The sequence below is a fragment of the Balaenoptera borealis genome, assembly GCF_965194805.1.
Source record: "Balaenoptera borealis genome assembly, chromosome: 3".
NCBI classification, from domain to species: domain Eukaryota; kingdom Metazoa; phylum Chordata; class Mammalia; order Artiodactyla; family Balaenopteridae; genus Balaenoptera; species Balaenoptera borealis.
In genome coordinates this window covers 26263804-26280652 of record NC_138866.1, presented here as the reverse complement: position 1 = coordinate 26280652, position 16849 = coordinate 26263804, and the positions used below count along the sequence as shown (strand labels likewise).

The 16849-nt window shown below is 38.9% G+C and overlaps 1 protein-coding gene and 1 long non-coding RNA gene across 19 annotated transcripts in view; one reads left to right on the top strand and one right to left on the bottom strand.

Annotated features, from left to right (window-relative positions):
• The window catches only part of LOC309626636, a 1318538-nt gene that overhangs the window by 699677 nt on the left and 602012 nt on the right, over positions 1–16849 (bottom strand). The gene's annotated exons all lie outside the window — the stretch shown is intronic.
• The window catches only part of GPATCH2L (G-patch domain containing 2 like), a 67335-nt gene that overhangs the window by 21275 nt on the left and 29211 nt on the right, over positions 1–16849 (top strand). For 4 of the 18 annotated variants that reach the window (XM_082387557.1, XM_082387554.1, XM_082387545.1 and 1 more), the window contains 4 exons: positions 513–592; positions 3365–3432; positions 4491–4545; positions 6481–6566. In XM_082387557.1, coding sequence (XP_082243683.1) covers positions 513–592; positions 3365–3432; positions 4491–4545; positions 6481–6566 — 289 coding nt within the window. Of the gene's footprint in view, positions 1–512; positions 593–3364; positions 3433–4394; positions 4435–4490; positions 4546–6046; positions 6128–6480; positions 6567–9516; positions 16270–16849 lie in introns of those variants that run through there. The other 14 variants (XR_014243321.1, XR_014243322.1, XR_014243324.1 and 11 more) reach the window with 10 other exon arrangements.

Sequence of the window (16849 nt, the reverse complement as noted above, 5' to 3'; positions counted from 1 at the left end):
CATTGATAACATTTTGGTGTGGATTCTTCCAGTTGTCTCTTCTATGTGTAGAACATATACAGCAATTAGAAAAATGGGATTATACTATACATGCTATTTTTACCTATTTCATGAATTAGAATATTTTTAAGATAATAGCTAACATTTAATTTGCAATTAGAAATTGTAGATAATACGTTATATTTGTACAGTGTTTTTAGTTTATAAAGTACCTTCCATGTGCTATTTCACTGAGTCTTCAAAACAGTCCTGTAAAAGAGGACTGAGCCAGTGATTATTATTTTTTTATAGATGAGGATGCCTATGTCAGCGGTAAATGACATGCCTAAGATCATACTACTGGTGACAAAGACATGGGAATAGTAAATCATTGGCAAATAGCCTAGTGATACTAGTTTAAGGGTTAATTTAGTAAGATCTTGGGGGGGAAGGCCTTTGGTGTACTAGAAGCATATCATTGCTAATGAATCTTCTGCATTCAGTTACTGAGGTCTTTCTTCTTTTTTATTTAGGGTACCATGCTCGCTTTAATCGTCTGCCTGGAGCTGCAGCTCGATGCCTCAGAAAGGGGCGAAGAAGGCTTGTTGGGAAGGTGATAGCTGTCATTGTTTTCTAGGCTCACTGGGAAGATAATATTTCCTATGAGATTTGCGTACACTGTTGATAATCAAAGGTGCTGCAGAACTCCCTGGGGTTAATTAAGCCAGGTGTATTTTGCAAGTTCACAAGAGTGAACATTATATAGGGTGTGAATGGATACACACAAAGAAGATGAAGCTTGATTTATACAGAAGTTCTGACAAAGCAAACACTGTCATGACAGTGTCTGCTGTCTGTAAATCTACAGGCCTGATCTCTGTCTCTTCTTCTCTTTTGATTAATCGTATATTATTATTATATAAGTTGAAATACTCTTGGCTTCTTTATGACTCCTCTTGAATTCATGAATGCTTCTTTTGTTCTAACTTTGGTCTTTTATTCTAGAATTCATTAAAAAAGAAAAAAACTGGGCAAAAAAAACCTGTTATCAAATTTCAAAAGCCCCTCCTTGGCCATGAGGGAGGGATATTTACCATTTACTCAGTTCTGCCTTTGCCAGGGACTGTGCTAGGCACTCAGTTCACTTAATCCTCCCAAAAATCTTGTAAAAATGATATTCTCTTCAGAGGATGAGGAAAATGGGTTCAAAGATGTTAAGGAATGTCTGATGTTACCCAGATAGAAGTGGCAAAATATAGAAAATTGAACCCAGGTCTACTTCTTTTTTATCTTTTTCAATTTAAATTTAATTAGTTATTTCATTTATTTTTTACTCTGGCTTTGAGATTGAAAATAGGTTAAGACTGGGGTTCATACCCAGTCAGAGAGGATTGTGGTGGACAAAGAATAAGGACAGCAGAGGCATTTTAGAGCATTAACGTGTTTGTTCACTCAGGAAGCATCTAGAGTGCCTGTGTGTGGCAGGCTCTATGCCCAGCCAGGTATGTAGTGGTCAGAGCCACAGTCTGCCTGCCCTCAGGGAGCTACTGTTTCATAGATTAATCAGGGAACTGTTTTCTGCAGAAGAAATGAGGCTGTTTATTTTCAGATGAATTCATATTCTTTTTATCTTTAAATTCAATGTCAAATCTCTAATTAGAAAGACATTTGCTTATTGGAAGAATGATACGTCTTCTTTTGGATTACTCATTTTATAGGCGATAAAATGCTGCATTTGCTATTCTGAGAGCTTATTCTTATCAGGACAGCTAGCAGGGTAGGAGTGCATGAGGGAGGCAGGAGGTTGGGAGTGGGGAGCAGAGCGCTGGTTTGACTTTTTCTCTTTATTGGTTAGGCTTGACAGATGATGTTCTCCCTACCACCTACCTTACTTTGTTTCAGCTCCTATAAAATAAGAGCCTTCCACTTCCATGGAAGTAAATCATTTCATCCTGGAGGCTCCCTTTAGCTTGCATGGAAGGAAAGTAGGGCCTATTGGATGTGTCTTTAATGATTTCAAATGAATAGGATAATATTTACTTGTTTAATTCATCTTCATCACCTTAAAGGGATATTTGTCATTTCTACCAGAGGTCACTGTTCTGCCCCCCTTCTTCTCCCTCCCCCATCTCTCTTCTCTTTTTCTAAATTGTAATCATAAATAATGAGTTTCATTCACAGCTCCCTGCCAGCGAGCTGCTAATTACGCAAAGTACTGCTTGTAATTTACACAGTAATAAACTGTAAATTTAAACATTACGGCACTTTAAGTTAATAATTTTTCTGCTGTAACAAATAGCTCATTTTTCACCCATCTTTTCCCTTGGCCCATTACCATGGCTGTGTCTGTGACCAGGAGGCATAGGTGTAAGGAGTGAAGGATATGAAGAATACAGTATGTGAAGCCTTTTCATTTAGCTCCAATACCACCTGAAATCTGACCTCAAATTCATTTTTCTATAGCCAGTTCTGCTGAAATGTGTACCCTAATATTTAGGCTAATCCACACACATAGATGAATGCAGATAATAATGTTTGCTCAGAAACAAATGTGTTTGAGTACCAGGCTTGACATTTTTGACGTTCATGTCTATGGCTTACGCTCTCTCATCTTAACACTTCCTCAAATGTGCGTAACTCTTGCTCATGTACTGTTGGTACGCATCCCAACGTTCTGTGATAGATGTTCACTGTAAGTGTACTCACGTTAAATGAAGGGTGAGTGCCTTCTGCCATTTTCCAGTTTTTTGGATATGATTAGTTTCTGAATTGCTTGTGGTGTTACGGATATGATTTCATATTACAATCTTGAGAACCGGAAATTTAAGAAGCAATTTATACAGACTTCTATTTTTACTTTAGGACATGTTTAACAGGCAAAATACAGGGTGACGATTTTTATAAGTTACAAAAGTCCTTTGACGTGTATACATTTAGTTAGTAGATACTTAGGTGTTATCAGTGAGGACTCAGTAAATGTCCGATTATGAAGGCTCTTGAGGCTAAAATCATAGACTCTAGGGATCTTGGTGTGCTGGCCTGTTAAAAATTGGCTGCTGTTGGATTTTTTTTAAAGTGTTTCTATTTTGATACACTTTAGTAACTCTAGGAGGTATTACTCACTATATTAAAATACTGTATATAGTAAAAAAAATGTTTATAATGACTTTTTTTTGATCACTAGAGAAAAATAAGTTTAGAATAACATGCAATACTTTAACAGTAGAGTACCACAAAAAGACACTGTTGGATTTTAAGATTGACATCTGACTTGTGCTTTGGGGTTGCTGGTATAATTATGGGAAAGCATGAGCTTGATGACGGATCATACTTACATATTTGTTTCTGTGGTTAGATGACACTGTTATCTTCTTTGGCTTTTCAGGAGTCCAGCATGAGTAATTTGGGAACTGAGAGGATAAGCCACCTCATTAGTGACCCTCGGCAGAAAGAGTAAGTACTTAATGTATTTACTGGCTGTCTTAGCCTTTTCCTTGAAGGAGGCAGCAGGGGAACATTTTATGAAGGAACCTAAAAATTCGATTGTAGAGCTGAAAAAGAAGGTTTTAAAGATGGGTACTTTATGACAGTTAACATATGTTTTTGTTTTTTTAATTTTTATTTATTTATTTATTCACTTATGGCTGTGTTGGGTTAAAATGGCTAACAACGTAAACTCATGAGAGTGATTTTTTTTTTCCTTTCTATACTAGTTTTTATTTCTTTGCTATTTATGTCTATAGGTGCTCCATTATAAAAGTAGCCTCCAATAAGGATATTATATTTTAAATTCATTTTTCTGTCTCTTAAAAATTTTTTTGTTCAAAATGGGTGATTGCTTCTGTATTCTCCTATATGGTCTTCCCATTTTTAGACCTCTAGACAGAGAGATATCTTTTTGTTCTAACTACTGTGATAAGTGCCACTGGAAAGCCTATGTGTAGCTATAGGAAAATCATTCCACCCTTTTTTGTGACAGCCTTGTCCCATAACATGATTGGCTCTTTGGTGTCTCTACTACATGTCATGGTCAGTATCCAGTTATACTCCTATACCCATCCAGCCTGGTTGAAGTTTTAATCTATAAAATAGGCAAGATGTGGTTTATGCTCTTGTTGAATTGGGGATCCTGTTCTCATTGCACAGCTGAGAGTGCATTGGTGTCACACCACCATCTTGAGTTTTTTTAAGAGTGTCTAGTCTTCTGCATTCCATTAAAAGGCTTTTTACTTTGAGGAGTTATTTCCTGCAAAAAAAGTTCATACACATTTAACATCTCTCTCCTTTTCTCCTCCAACTCCATTTTTTCTCATTTCTTTGTCTTCATTAACCCACATCTTTTTATCTTCTCTCTAATAATGTTCCTACCACTTCTTTTATTGTTTTCTTTCCTCTTATTCTCTCCCTCTCTTTAGTTTCTGGTTACCATCAGCTGGGAAAAGAGAACGAAATCAGGTGAGATTGCTTTCCTTTGTCATCTTTATTTTATCATTTGATTTCCTTTTCTTTAGAAAGAATAAAGCGTTGGCTTCTGATTTTCCTCACATTTCTGCTTGTGCACATGAGGTAAGGTTCTTGTTCCTTATGTTATTCTGATTTTCTTGGAGGACTGTTTTCCAAGAATATCTAGTATTCACTGATAAGAACTGTAGCTAATTCCCCTTTTTAGTTTCAACTTGTGACCTTCAGTTTATTACTTATAACACATATTTCATAGGAATGCAGTTGTCATTCTGGTTTTGAACTTGGCAGTAAGAAATCAGAATGCATCAGCATCCTGTGCTGAGAAGTACAATGTTGAATCCTAAACATATGAAGCAGAGGAAGGTAGAGCTACTTTGGGTAAAGTGGGGTTGAGGCCTAGAGCCTCTTACTCTTTTACCCTAGCTACCCCTGAGGGGGCCCTTGGCATATCTAATCCTTTATAGGGGTCATAATTTTAAAATTACTGACAGTGACTCTCAATATGTTCCTTTAACGTTTGAGGCTTTTGAGTTTTGCTGGGAGAGAGGTTGCTTTACCTTGATGATTAGTTGTAAAATAGATGAAGACTGATAGGTAAAAATTCTCAGGCTTTCTATCGCTCCATCATTTTTTTTGTTTTGTTTTTTTTTGTTTTGTTTTGTTTTGACTGCTTATTAGCTTGTTAAGTTGATAAACATTTTAGACTTGGAACTTTCATCTTGAAGTTACTGTTTCAAAATGAAACATTTAGTGGTACACCTAACTGGTGTGTATTTATTATATGATTTTAGTTGGCTTGTGGATACAGAATTTTTACTTTTAAGTTCTGATAATTTACTTTAGAAACATGTAATCATTCTATCAGACTTGTTATTTCATAGAAATATAGTAAGGACAAGGGTGAGTAAAAATAATTGATACAAAGAAAAATATTAAATAGTAGAGTGGGTGGTGGACAGATAAAGAGAAAGCCATTAAGGTGGGATGTGAGAGATTGCAGTTTGGGGAATGCTAAGCAAGGGTATTAATTGTGTTTGCATCAGAGGATCTAAAGGCAAAGAGACCTGTGATGATCACCTAGTCCAGATGTGTTATTTACAAATGAGATGTGTTATTTACAAATGAGGTTTAAGCTATTTGCCCAAAGTCATACAACATTGGGACTGGAACCTCTATGACAGAACAGTTGCTTAGTTTGTATACTTTTTAAGTCCTTTTGAAATTACCATTCAGTGTTCTTCTAGTATTGATATATATTTACTTCTCAAATTTTGGGGAAGGAGTACTTATTGTGGAAAAAATCCAAAGAAAGGTAGCCAACATAAAGTGAGGTACTTTTATTATAGTGTCCTAGTTGATCCTTACAGCCCCCTTTTGAGGTGAATAGGTGTTTTACAGATGAGAAACTGAAATTACTTGTTAAACCGAAAGTAATATTTTATGTAGTCCTCACAATAATCCCATAAAATAGGTAAGACAGATAGTGATACATCTATTTTACAGATGAGGATAGTAAAGGTCAAAGAGATTTTGTGGTTTTTAATATATGGCAACTCAGTTGTAGGCTGGAACTAAACGTTGGGTATTCTAATTCTTAATCTAGTTCTGTTTCCACTACACTGCTGCTGGTATGTGCTAACCAGTTATTCACTGGAAACATCTGCCAGGATAAGGAAATGAAAAGGTAATTTCATGCTAGTATTCTTGGGAACAAGGGCTGATAATCAATAGGCATAAGTTCCCTTTATGTCAGTTAGAAAGTACTATCTTTTGCCATTTAAGTAATTATTGTGTATCAGAAGTTTTTGAAAAATTGTTGCTTACCAAGGAATAGTCTGTTTTTTGAGGCGTGGTAGATCAGTTATGCTACATTCATGGGTACACTGTTGAATATGCACAACTTTATTGAATGGTGTCTGTGTTATGGCAAGAGAGTTGAACAGTCAAAGGGCAAAAGTAAGCAAGTAGCAGGTAGCCCTTTAGGATCAGGTCTGTTTCATATAAGCCATACTGAAGTAATCTCATTTATTCCTGCAGTTTAATCCTCTTTCTCCCCTTTACTCCCTGGATGTTCTTGCTGATGCTTCTCACCGAAGATGTTCACCAGCACACTGCTCTGCCAGGTAATTGTCTTCGAGTGACTTTTTTTCTAGATGATACTATTTCCTTTTTATAACACTTTGCAAATTAAAGTATGTTAGTGTATACTATCCAATTTGATCTTTTCAACAACCTTTTGAGGTCAGTAGTTGTTTTATAGGTGCAGAAACTGAGGCAGAGTGTTGAAGTTCTTTCCTGTGGTCACATGGCTAGGATGTGATTTAAATCTCAACTTTGACCTAAGTTCTGGCTCCTATTCCGTATTTCTTCTGCTAGAAGCCCCATCCTCAAAGAACGTTATTAATGGTGCTTGCCATGACCTGCAAAACCCTGCATGATCTGACTCCTGCCTTCATGTCCAGCCTCCTTTCATAGACTTTGTCCTCCTCAATGGGGAAGAGATCCAGCTGCACCAGGGAGCTCCATTTTGTTCTTCAAAAATTGCAACCCTTTCCTACTGCTGAACCTTCACACGTGTTCCCTTTGCCTGGACTGCCACCTTAGAGCTCTTCCCATGATTGGCTCCTTCTCATCTCAGCTCAGGCCACCTCCTCAGGGAGGACCTGTCAGACCGCCCTGTCTAAAGGGGCCACCTATGCCACTCGCCATTCATTATCTCTTTCCTTTAGAGCTTTAGTCACAGTCTGAAATGACTTTGTTTATTGTTTTTTTTTCTTCCTGCTTTCCCCTCGGTTTCTCATTAGAATATAAGCTTCTAGGTGCTGGGACCTTGTCTTGTTCCCTGATATGTCCCCAGTACCTAACACAGTGTCTCGCACTTACTGGGCATTCAGTGTATATTTGTCAGAAAGAGTCCTGCACCTGCATAGCAGAATGAAACCAGTGCCTCTGAATATAAATTCTAAGTTGGGTGACATGCAAGGTAAATATGGTTTCAGTGATGGCATGCCCTAGCAGGTTTTTGTGCACAAGGAGCAACTAATAGGCTGAACCATAGAACTTTTATTACTTCTAGTGGCACAAAGAATTTTTTTCCAAGGTTCTGATGATTTTTTTTTTCTGTTTTTCTTCCTAACACATTCTTAAGTGGATATGTTCATAGATTTGGGGTGCAGGCTGCACAAAGAAATTATTCTTTCATGGATACAGTTAGAACTTTTGCTGTGGGCTGTAATAATAAACTCTGCATTATAACCAACTGCCTAGCCTTCTACTGGAAAAGTAGTATTTCAATAGGGAAAGTCATTTGAAAAGAGAGACTATCACACATGGTGTTAACTAAGAACTTGGAAGATTAGGGGATATTAATAAACTACTGTAAGGCCTTTTCTTTAGTTGTATGCTGTTTGGTCATCATTCATTCATCATTTGCTGACTCCCTACTGTGTGCCAGGCACTTTGTTTAGGTACTACCCCTAAGGAGCTTATATCCTCATGGGAAGGTCAGGTGTGGAAATGGAGAACTACAATTTGTAGTGACAAGTGCCTAAAGGTGTGCAGCAGAGTGATAGCAGCACAGAGGAGCGGCTCCTCACTCAGGCTCAGGGAGCTTTTCTTAGAGGTGGTGGTGCTCAGGGTGACTTGGAAGGCGAGGTTTCAATCCATACGAAAGCAGTCCGGCTGTTTGTCTTTTTTTCTTAACATCTTTACTGGAGTATAATTGCTTTACAATGTTGTGTTAGTTTCTGCTGTATAACACAGTGAATCAGCTATATGTATACATATATCCCCATATCCCCTCCCTCTTGTGCCTCCCTCCCACCCTCCCTATCCCACCCCTCTAGGTGGTCACAAAGCACCGAGCTGATCTCCCTGTGCTATGCAGCTGCTTCCCACTAGCTATCTGTTTTTACATTTGGTAGTGTATATATGTCCATGCCACTCTCTCACTTCATCCCGGCTTACCCTTCCCCCTCCCTGTGTCCTCAAGTCCATTCTCTACGTCTGCATCTTTATTCCTGTCCTGCCCCTAGGTTCATCAGAACCATTTTTTTTTTTTAGATTCCATATATATGTGTTAGCATACGGTATTTGTTTTTCTCCTTCTGACTTATTTCACTCTGTCTGACAGACTCTAGGTCCATCCACCTCACTACAGATAACTCAGTTTCATTTCTTTTTATGGCTGAGTAATATTCCATATTCCATTGTATATATGTGCCACATCTTCTTTATCCATTCATCTGTCGATGGACACTTAGATTGCTTCCATGTCCTGGCTATTGTAAATAGTGCTGCAGTGAACATTGTGTTACAGGCCTCTTTTTGTTTTTGTTCTTGTTTTGTTTGCTTTTTTTTATAAATTTTTAAAATTTATTTATTTTTATTTTTGGCTGCATTGGGTCTTCGTTGCTGCATGCAGGCTTTCTCTAGTTGGGGCTAGCGGGGGCTACTCTTCATTGTGGTGCGTGGGCTTCTAATTGCTGTGGCTTCTCTTGCTGCGGAGCACGGGCTCTAGGCACGTGGGCTCAGTAGTTGTGGCTCGTGGGCTTAGTTGCTCCACGGCACGTGGGATCTTCCGGGACCAAGGCTCGAACCTGTGTCCTCTGCATTGGCAGGTGGATTTTTAACCACTGCACCACCAGGGAAGCCCCATCTTTTTGAATTATGGTTTTCTCAGGGTATATGCCCAGTAGTGGGATTGCTGGGTCATATGGTAGTTCTATTTTTAGTTTTTTAAGGAACCTCCATACTGTTCTCCATAGTGGCTGTATCAATTTACATTCCCACCAACACAGCTGTTTGTCTTAATACCAAATAAAATAATGGCTGTGTGTGCTCTTTGGGAGCACTGTATGAGTAACACCGTGTTATGTCAGATGCTGAAAGTGTATTATTTGCCCTTCTCCCTTTACCTTTGCTGCCTAGAGCTGTGCTGTGCTGAGATTGGTATCCTTGCTTTTATCAGGTTTCCTGTTGCCTTTAAGGCCTTATCCTGGTTGGAGTGGGTGTGAGCTTCTTGTTTCTTTGTGTATCTCATTATCCACATCATTATCTTCATTCTTTTACCAGCAGTGCTGGTGGCTGGACTTGGAAACATAAGGAAGCCTAGGCTGTGTTTCTGGTGCACTCAGCTCTAGGGAAATATTGCTTATTGCTTCAGACCATTGCTGAAAGCAAGATGAGAGAATGTGGACAATTATAGCTCATCCTTGTCCTGCCTGACATCATTCCTGGGCCAGTGGACACAAAGTAGGTTGCAAACATGAAGGTTCTTTGGGGTAGAGGGAAGAAATTAAAAAAATTTTTAAATGTATCTTAAATAAATACAGTTACTTATTATCTTATCCTTAAAAATTTTTTTTTTTGCTTTAAGTTGTACATGCATTAGTCTAGCAGCACGTATTTTTGTTTTATGTGTGTGTATTACATATATAAGAAGGGTTTGTTCACATTTTTTCCTGGTGAGGGTGCACAATCAATAGTTTGGCAACCCCTGATCTGTGGGAAATGGTCAGCACAAGTGACCTCTGCAGGTTTTAGGAAATGTGGATGATGGTCTCACTTAGCCCTCAGGGCTCCCTGTTTTCCTTAATAGCAGGGTCCCTGCCCACTAAATAGTCAGTAGAGAAGGAGCAGTCTAGCTCCAGTGTGGCTGACTGATGAGATCGGATTCACAAGTAGATGGTGGGCTTTGTAAAGAGTGGACCGTTTAACAAAGCCTGGCACCTAGGAAGGAATGTTAAAGAGTGCTGGTGGTAGGGAAGAGGCAGGTGAATGACCGTATGAAAAACTGTTTCGAATGGAAATTTTATCTTTTTCTTGTTCCATTTTATTTGTAGTAGGAAAAGATTTCTTTCAAAGCATCTGGGCAGCATTGGGAATTTCATACCCATTATTAGAACGATTTGTGTGTGTGTGTGTGTGTGTGTGTGTGTGTGTGTGTGTGTGTGTGGTGACTATGTTATCATTAGTGGTATAATTTTATTTTGCGAAGAGAGAAGTGTTTCCTGTTTTATCACAGCTTTCCCCGAGGAGGGCTGGTGTATTAATTTGCTGTATTGCCTCCTGGCTGTTCCCAGGCTGTTTTTCCTCTTCATCATGGAATTTTTAATGGCCCTACTGCCTCTTGGGAAGCATGTGAGGAAGAGTTCCTTGGGGAGTGCTTCCCTTTTTTCACATGCCTATAATTACTCTCCTGTAAGAGCACAAAGAGTTTGATAATCATGCCTGAACTGTGAAGATTTCCTGCTTTCGGGTTACTGAGCTGAGGCTGCTTCCTGCCTGGACGTGGCCAGTTCCACTCCCCCAAACCCTCAGCTGCAGGAGAGGGAGTGCTCCTCAAGCACCTGCTTCCTCACTGCTGGAGCCTTAACACAGCTCTGGTTCTCTGAGTGAGGCCTGGGGACCGCTGGGGGGCGATGAGTGACCTCAAGGTACTCTCTTGTTTAGAATTTCATTGCATAAACAAAAAAATAACAGGACCGTGGTTTTAAGACAACGTTTGATTGATGTGTCATTTTAATACAGCCCACATGGCAAGTGCAATGAGAGCGAGTCTTTGTGGTCTTTGTACCACCTAATCGATTTGTGGGCTAAGAGGTTTTCAGAAGTGCCACTCTAGAAATAACGTAAGTTTGGTGGTTTTCATCCCTGGCTGTACTTTTGAGTCACCTGAGAAGCTTTAAAAAATATAGCCATGCTGGGCCACCACGTCCCAAGATTCTGATTTAATCGGCCTGGGATGAGGCCCAGGCATTAGCAGTATTTTGAAGCTCCCAAGTGTCTCTAATATGCAGCCAGGGTTGGGAACTATTGCCCTAAATGCATATGGTTTTATGACTGGTGCTTTGTAATTTGCTTAGCAGGAAATCCCATTTCATAATTGGTATGAGCTCTGTGCTTTGCTGTTGTGAGCACAGTTCTGTATGGGAGGTAGAACCCTGGGCTTCACTTAGCTTTGGAGAACTGTTGCAGGTGAGGAAGAGAGTGCTAGGGTCTAGCACAGTGCCCAGCACATAGTGATTAACAAATGGGCAGAGTTGGTGGGTGGGTTGTGGATAGTGGGCAGGGTACCTAGATGAAATTCGTAAACCAGCTGTTTTGGTTTGGTTGTTTTGGTTGCTGGTATTGGGCTGTTGCTATTAAAGTAGTAAGACTTGGTTCCGGTATTAAGAATTGCTGCTGCTCAAAGTATGAAAGTAGAATGCAGAGGGAACTCGGGATTTTTTTCTGCAGAAATTTTTCACAGTAAATGGGTTAAAAAATTTTTTCCATTTAGTTTTTAATACAGTTTTAGAAAAAATAATTAAAATTACCTTCAAAATTAAAAAGAGATATTACAGTGATATATAATTTATAAGTAGATATTTATGTATTGGTTTCATGCTCAAAATTTTATTGGAAAGACTATATAATCTGAAAAGTTGTAGACCAATAATAATGTAGAAGAGTAGCATTCAGTCTACAGGTCCAGTAATAGTGGGCCATCCATTTAAAGAAATTTGATGTGTCTATTTAATAGATTACTATAAAGCCACTAAATTCACCACTAAATTACATGGAAAAGAATTGTATTTCATAGCAGTGGAAAAAACTTAAGAAAGCATATATAAATATAAAAGTTTAATGTGTATTTTTATTTTCACATGAGTCAAAAACGTAAGGTTATATAATACAATTTTAATTCTGTGAGTGTATGTATGTATCTATCTTCTGTATTTTTGCATTCTTCTATGTCATTTTTCTATGTTTTCTGTAAGTACATGGAATACTTTTTAAATTAAAAAATATGTAGGCATTTGAAGGTTATGTCATATTCAGATTTATGGGACTCACATTCTCTAGAATATTGTTAGCATTCAATTTATATTTAGTGAATCCTTGGATGGATAAATGAATTAATGAATAAAAATTTTCTTATTCTAAAAAAAAAAAAAAAAAGAATTGCTGCTGCTCCAACAGCAGATGGTGTGATTGGTGTTCTGGTAGAGGCGGTGGTATTGCTGTCAAGGACACAGTCATGGAATGGTAATAAGGAACTAGTGCTGTAGGCAGCTTTTCCCAAAATGAGAGATTTATTGATTGTGAAGGATAGCTTTTTTTTTTTTTAACCATTATTGTCTTAGAAAACCATAACTGGAACTTATCAATTGCTACATCTCTTTGTGTGATGCACAAGTCACCAGTTGTAGTTTTTGAGTGTCTTGCGGCAGTTTTGAGTTTTCTCCAACTTTCCTGACCTTTCCTCTATTTTGGGTGGTGACTTGGTAATGTATCACCATTTCCATTTATTCCTTCTTAATCTCATATTAGTGTGAGGCAGACTCGGGTAAGAATCTTGGCTTTACCTGGGCGAAAGACTTAACCTCTCCATACCTCAATTTCCTCACCTCGAAAATGAAAATATCAATATTTTGGGGGCTAGTGGGGCTCAAAATGAAATAGTATATTTGAATATTTAGCATACTGGTAGCTAAAATTATTATTTTTGTTATATAGTTACCACCCTACCCTGTTCTTAGGATAATTTCAGTTTTACAAACCTTGAGTTGGCTTCCAGAGTCGTTTGCTAATGAGAAGTAGTACAGCTTCTTGAGGTGCTTAAAATGACCTCAAGTGGACTATAAGAGGAGGCATTTGGACAGTGCTTGGGTGAAAAAGAGAGAGACCTTCCTGCCCGTTACAGAGTTGAAATGTGATAGGCTGCACTCATTGTAATTCATTTTATATGTTCACAAACGTTATGATCTGCATATCAGAGTTGTGTGCCCAGCTGGCTGTGCCACTTGACAAGGAGTTTCAAAGAGCAAAAAGAAGACTCAATTCATACTATTTATTTTGACCTTTGGAGCCATAGTAAACAGCCTCAGGTTTTACCTCAGGGCTTGGGGGAAAGAACCTGTTATTAGTCCTCTATCTGTTGGGATGCTGTGATGCACAGCAGCTCTTGCTCACCTCTTTAGTGCCTCGGTTTTGGTCATGTGTTAGGAAATGTTTCTGCTCTAATGTTGTCCATAAGGCTGCCCAATCCTACTGGAATTCCCATTATATAGTACACAGGTCTGGAATCTTTTGTCCTCTGTTGGACAGTCTTGTTTATAGCAGCTCTCAGCCAGCTGGCATCTTACTGCCGGAGTGGAATGATGAAAGCATTTTCTCTCTCTGTTTTGCTATTGTAATATACCCATCCTTCTAACTGATGTGAAACTATTCTGCTCCTGTGGGTGGCATGAAACAGCTTCATGATATGCTAACCTTGGCCCAGCCAAGGGAAGTAGATTATGGAGAATTTTCAGGTGCTAGTGAGCAGTTTGTCATAGACTGCTGAGGGTTAGTTAGGTTTGAGTGAAAACACTAGTGGGATTGCTAAGATCTCTTCCTATTAGATGAAGCTCCTTTGTGTCCTCTAATTGTGAGGTCGTTTTCTCTCTCTGGCTGCTTCTAGTGTCATAGGCCTGGATCCTCTCATATGTGCAAGTTTGTGAAAATACATTTCCCCTACTGGGTGTTTAATAAATGTCAGTTAACCCTGAAGGTAAAAATCACATGTGAGGAAGGGGTTTCTACATCCTTAGATTTAATCCTCTTTTTCCACAATTTACCCTCACACTTTCCTTATTCCTTGATTACAGCTCAGTGTCTTGTATCTGTTAGTTCTTTATGCTTCGGCCTCCCTCAGTGTGTTGTGAGCTCCTGGTGGACGGGCCCTTGGCTCAGTCATCTTGTATATAACCTCTCTGCATACAGCATAATGTAGGCCTCCATAAATTTTTGTTAAAAATAATTGAGGTGAATAGATTAGTAATTAAGGAGAATAATTGGAATATATGATTTATATGACCTATGGTCCTTAGAAATATCAATAATTTTTTCCTGATGTTACTTATTTGTGTGTGCTTAAGGAAAAGTACAGCAAATAAATACCTTTTCCCAGTAAATTTTATTTTTATTTCATACCAAAAACTGAACTTTTCAATGAGTTTTTAAAATGAGTGATTTTTGAAGGTGAACCATTCCTTAAATTAGCTTGCCATCGGCAGATAAAGATTGTTTTCTTTCCTTAGGAGTGACTCTAAACATCTTTGTTCTAAATCTAAAGCAGTCATTTCAGTTATTTTTTTTGCCAACATTGGTGCTAATAAATATGCATGTATTTCTCAAAGTAAGTTTTTTTTTTTGTTTTTGTTTTTCCCTAAAAGTACATTCCTGCCCCAGGGACATAGTGATCTGCCTAGTTTCCTAAGTAACACTGCAGTTTTAACAACTCACCTGATCTTTTCAGTTACCTGCAGTAAAAAATGAAATAGATTTGTTTTGTTTATGTGTGGATATACAGAATACTCTTTCAATTAATTGTTAATCTTCAGCATTCACCTTCACATTTATGAAGTGAATTTAGTGTTTTTTCCTGAAGTAAGAATTTTTGAAGAGTGTATTTATTATTTTTAATGTTCATTCCACTTCCACCTCCCTGAGTTCTTTTCGGCAAATGCTGCTGAATGTGATGCTTTTAGGGGAAGTACTGACCTGGCATTCATGCTGTGAAAGAAGTAGTGCCCAAAGAATACTGAGGCCCAGATCAGATGAAACAGAAAAAGAGTGAGCTTTGCTGTCTGTCTTTTCTCTGGGTTAATTGCTTGCATACTGGGGAACAATACTTTTATCTATATTTATATTCATTTAGTCATTCTGTTATTCTTTAAGTTAAATATTTAGATTTGTTTTATGGACTAGCTTGGCTTTGGGAATTTGGTCTATTTTTTTTAGCTCAGTAATTTTCACAGTAGGTAGAAGCTTATGAGAATTACCTGAGGAAGAATTTCAAAATAAACATTACAGATTCTTCTCCCATCCCAGCATGGTGGGAGATGTGTATTTTGTGAAAGTTCCTTACATGATTCTGATAACCATATGCCACTTCAATTGAGAAGGAAGTTTTAACTTGGTAGAGATTTTAGCTTAACTAATACTTAGCCTTTTTTGCCCCTGCATAATTGAAAGGTCCGCTCCCTCCTCACACAGTACATGGTTCAACACAAAAGCAACTGTGTACTGCTCTTAAAAAGAGTTTTAAAAAATCTAGTTAAATCTTCTACCGTTCAACCTATAAGGATGGGGGTTTGTGTGTTGGTGAGAAGGGGAAGCCCACACTCTTCTCCTGTCCTTTGTGATGCCTCACCTGTGTGTTGTCCCTTTTCAGTTTCTGTCTTTTGAGACAGTGACACAGAGTAAAAGAACACAATTTTCTTTTTGTTCTTCAGAATACAAAAAAGTAGTTGAATAACGAAAATAATGTAGTAGTTTATAATAACCAAAATATGAAAGGTCTACAAAAAAGTAACATGATGCAAAAATAAAACAACACAAATTAAAGAAATAACACATTAAACAGAAAGGGAGCCAAGTGGTTAAATACTCCTAAGTGAAAATGGGGGTGGGGATAGTTCAATCTGTTTTTCCTTCCCTTCCTTAATGCTTTATGTCTACAATTTATAGATACGGAATTTTGGGAGATAAACAGAAAATTGGAACTGCCTCTTGAATAGGCAGCTGAGCTGCAGCAGTTGCCTGCCGCCACGCACAGGTCCCCAAAGAACACAAGGGGCCCTTCCAGCCCACACAGAGTGCTCTCCACTCCGGTGCAGGCCTCTCCTAACGTTCTGAATGTGCTGCACAGCACGGCAGGTTCATCTCCTGTCTCCTTTAATCCTCCTGCTCCGAGCACCCAGCTTCCTCTTGGCTTTCCCCTGGCTCGTTCTGAGTTCTCGTCCTTCTTTGTCCTCTAACGCAGCCGTCCCCAACCTTTTTGGCACCGGTTTCATGGAAGACAGTGTTTCCATGGACGGGGGTGGGGGGATGGGGGATGGTTCAGGCAGTAATGTGAGCGATGGGGAGCGGCAGATGAAGCTTCACTCGCTTGCCCGCCGCTCACCTCCTGCCGTGCGGCCCGTTTGCTAACAGGCCTCGGACTGGTAGCTGTCCGCGGCCCAGGGGTTGGGGACCCCTGCTCTAAGGTTTTTCCCAAGTAGGGAAAATTAGATTTCCCCAGGCTGTAAATTCTGCCATTACTAGGGTTCACTTGGACCTGTCCTGCTGTAACAGTTTGGCTGTGTCTCATCCTCCCTCCCCACATCTTTACTAGGAAGGGACACAGAGAAGATATCCCTTCTGTACTCAGCCCTAAGTTGTGAAATTATTCTACTTCTTTTGAAATAGCTCTCCAACCTGGAAATGATCTTAAGAGAAATGTTTTAAGAGGGAAGGAGCACTAAGCTGAATTTTAGGAATGAGCATGACTTCTCTTTATCTCTGCCTCAGTTTCTCTCTTATGCAGATTCTGTAACTAGGAAAGCTGTGCAGCGGGAAATGGGACTAGGCTTCAAGCCCATTAGGGAAGAGACTG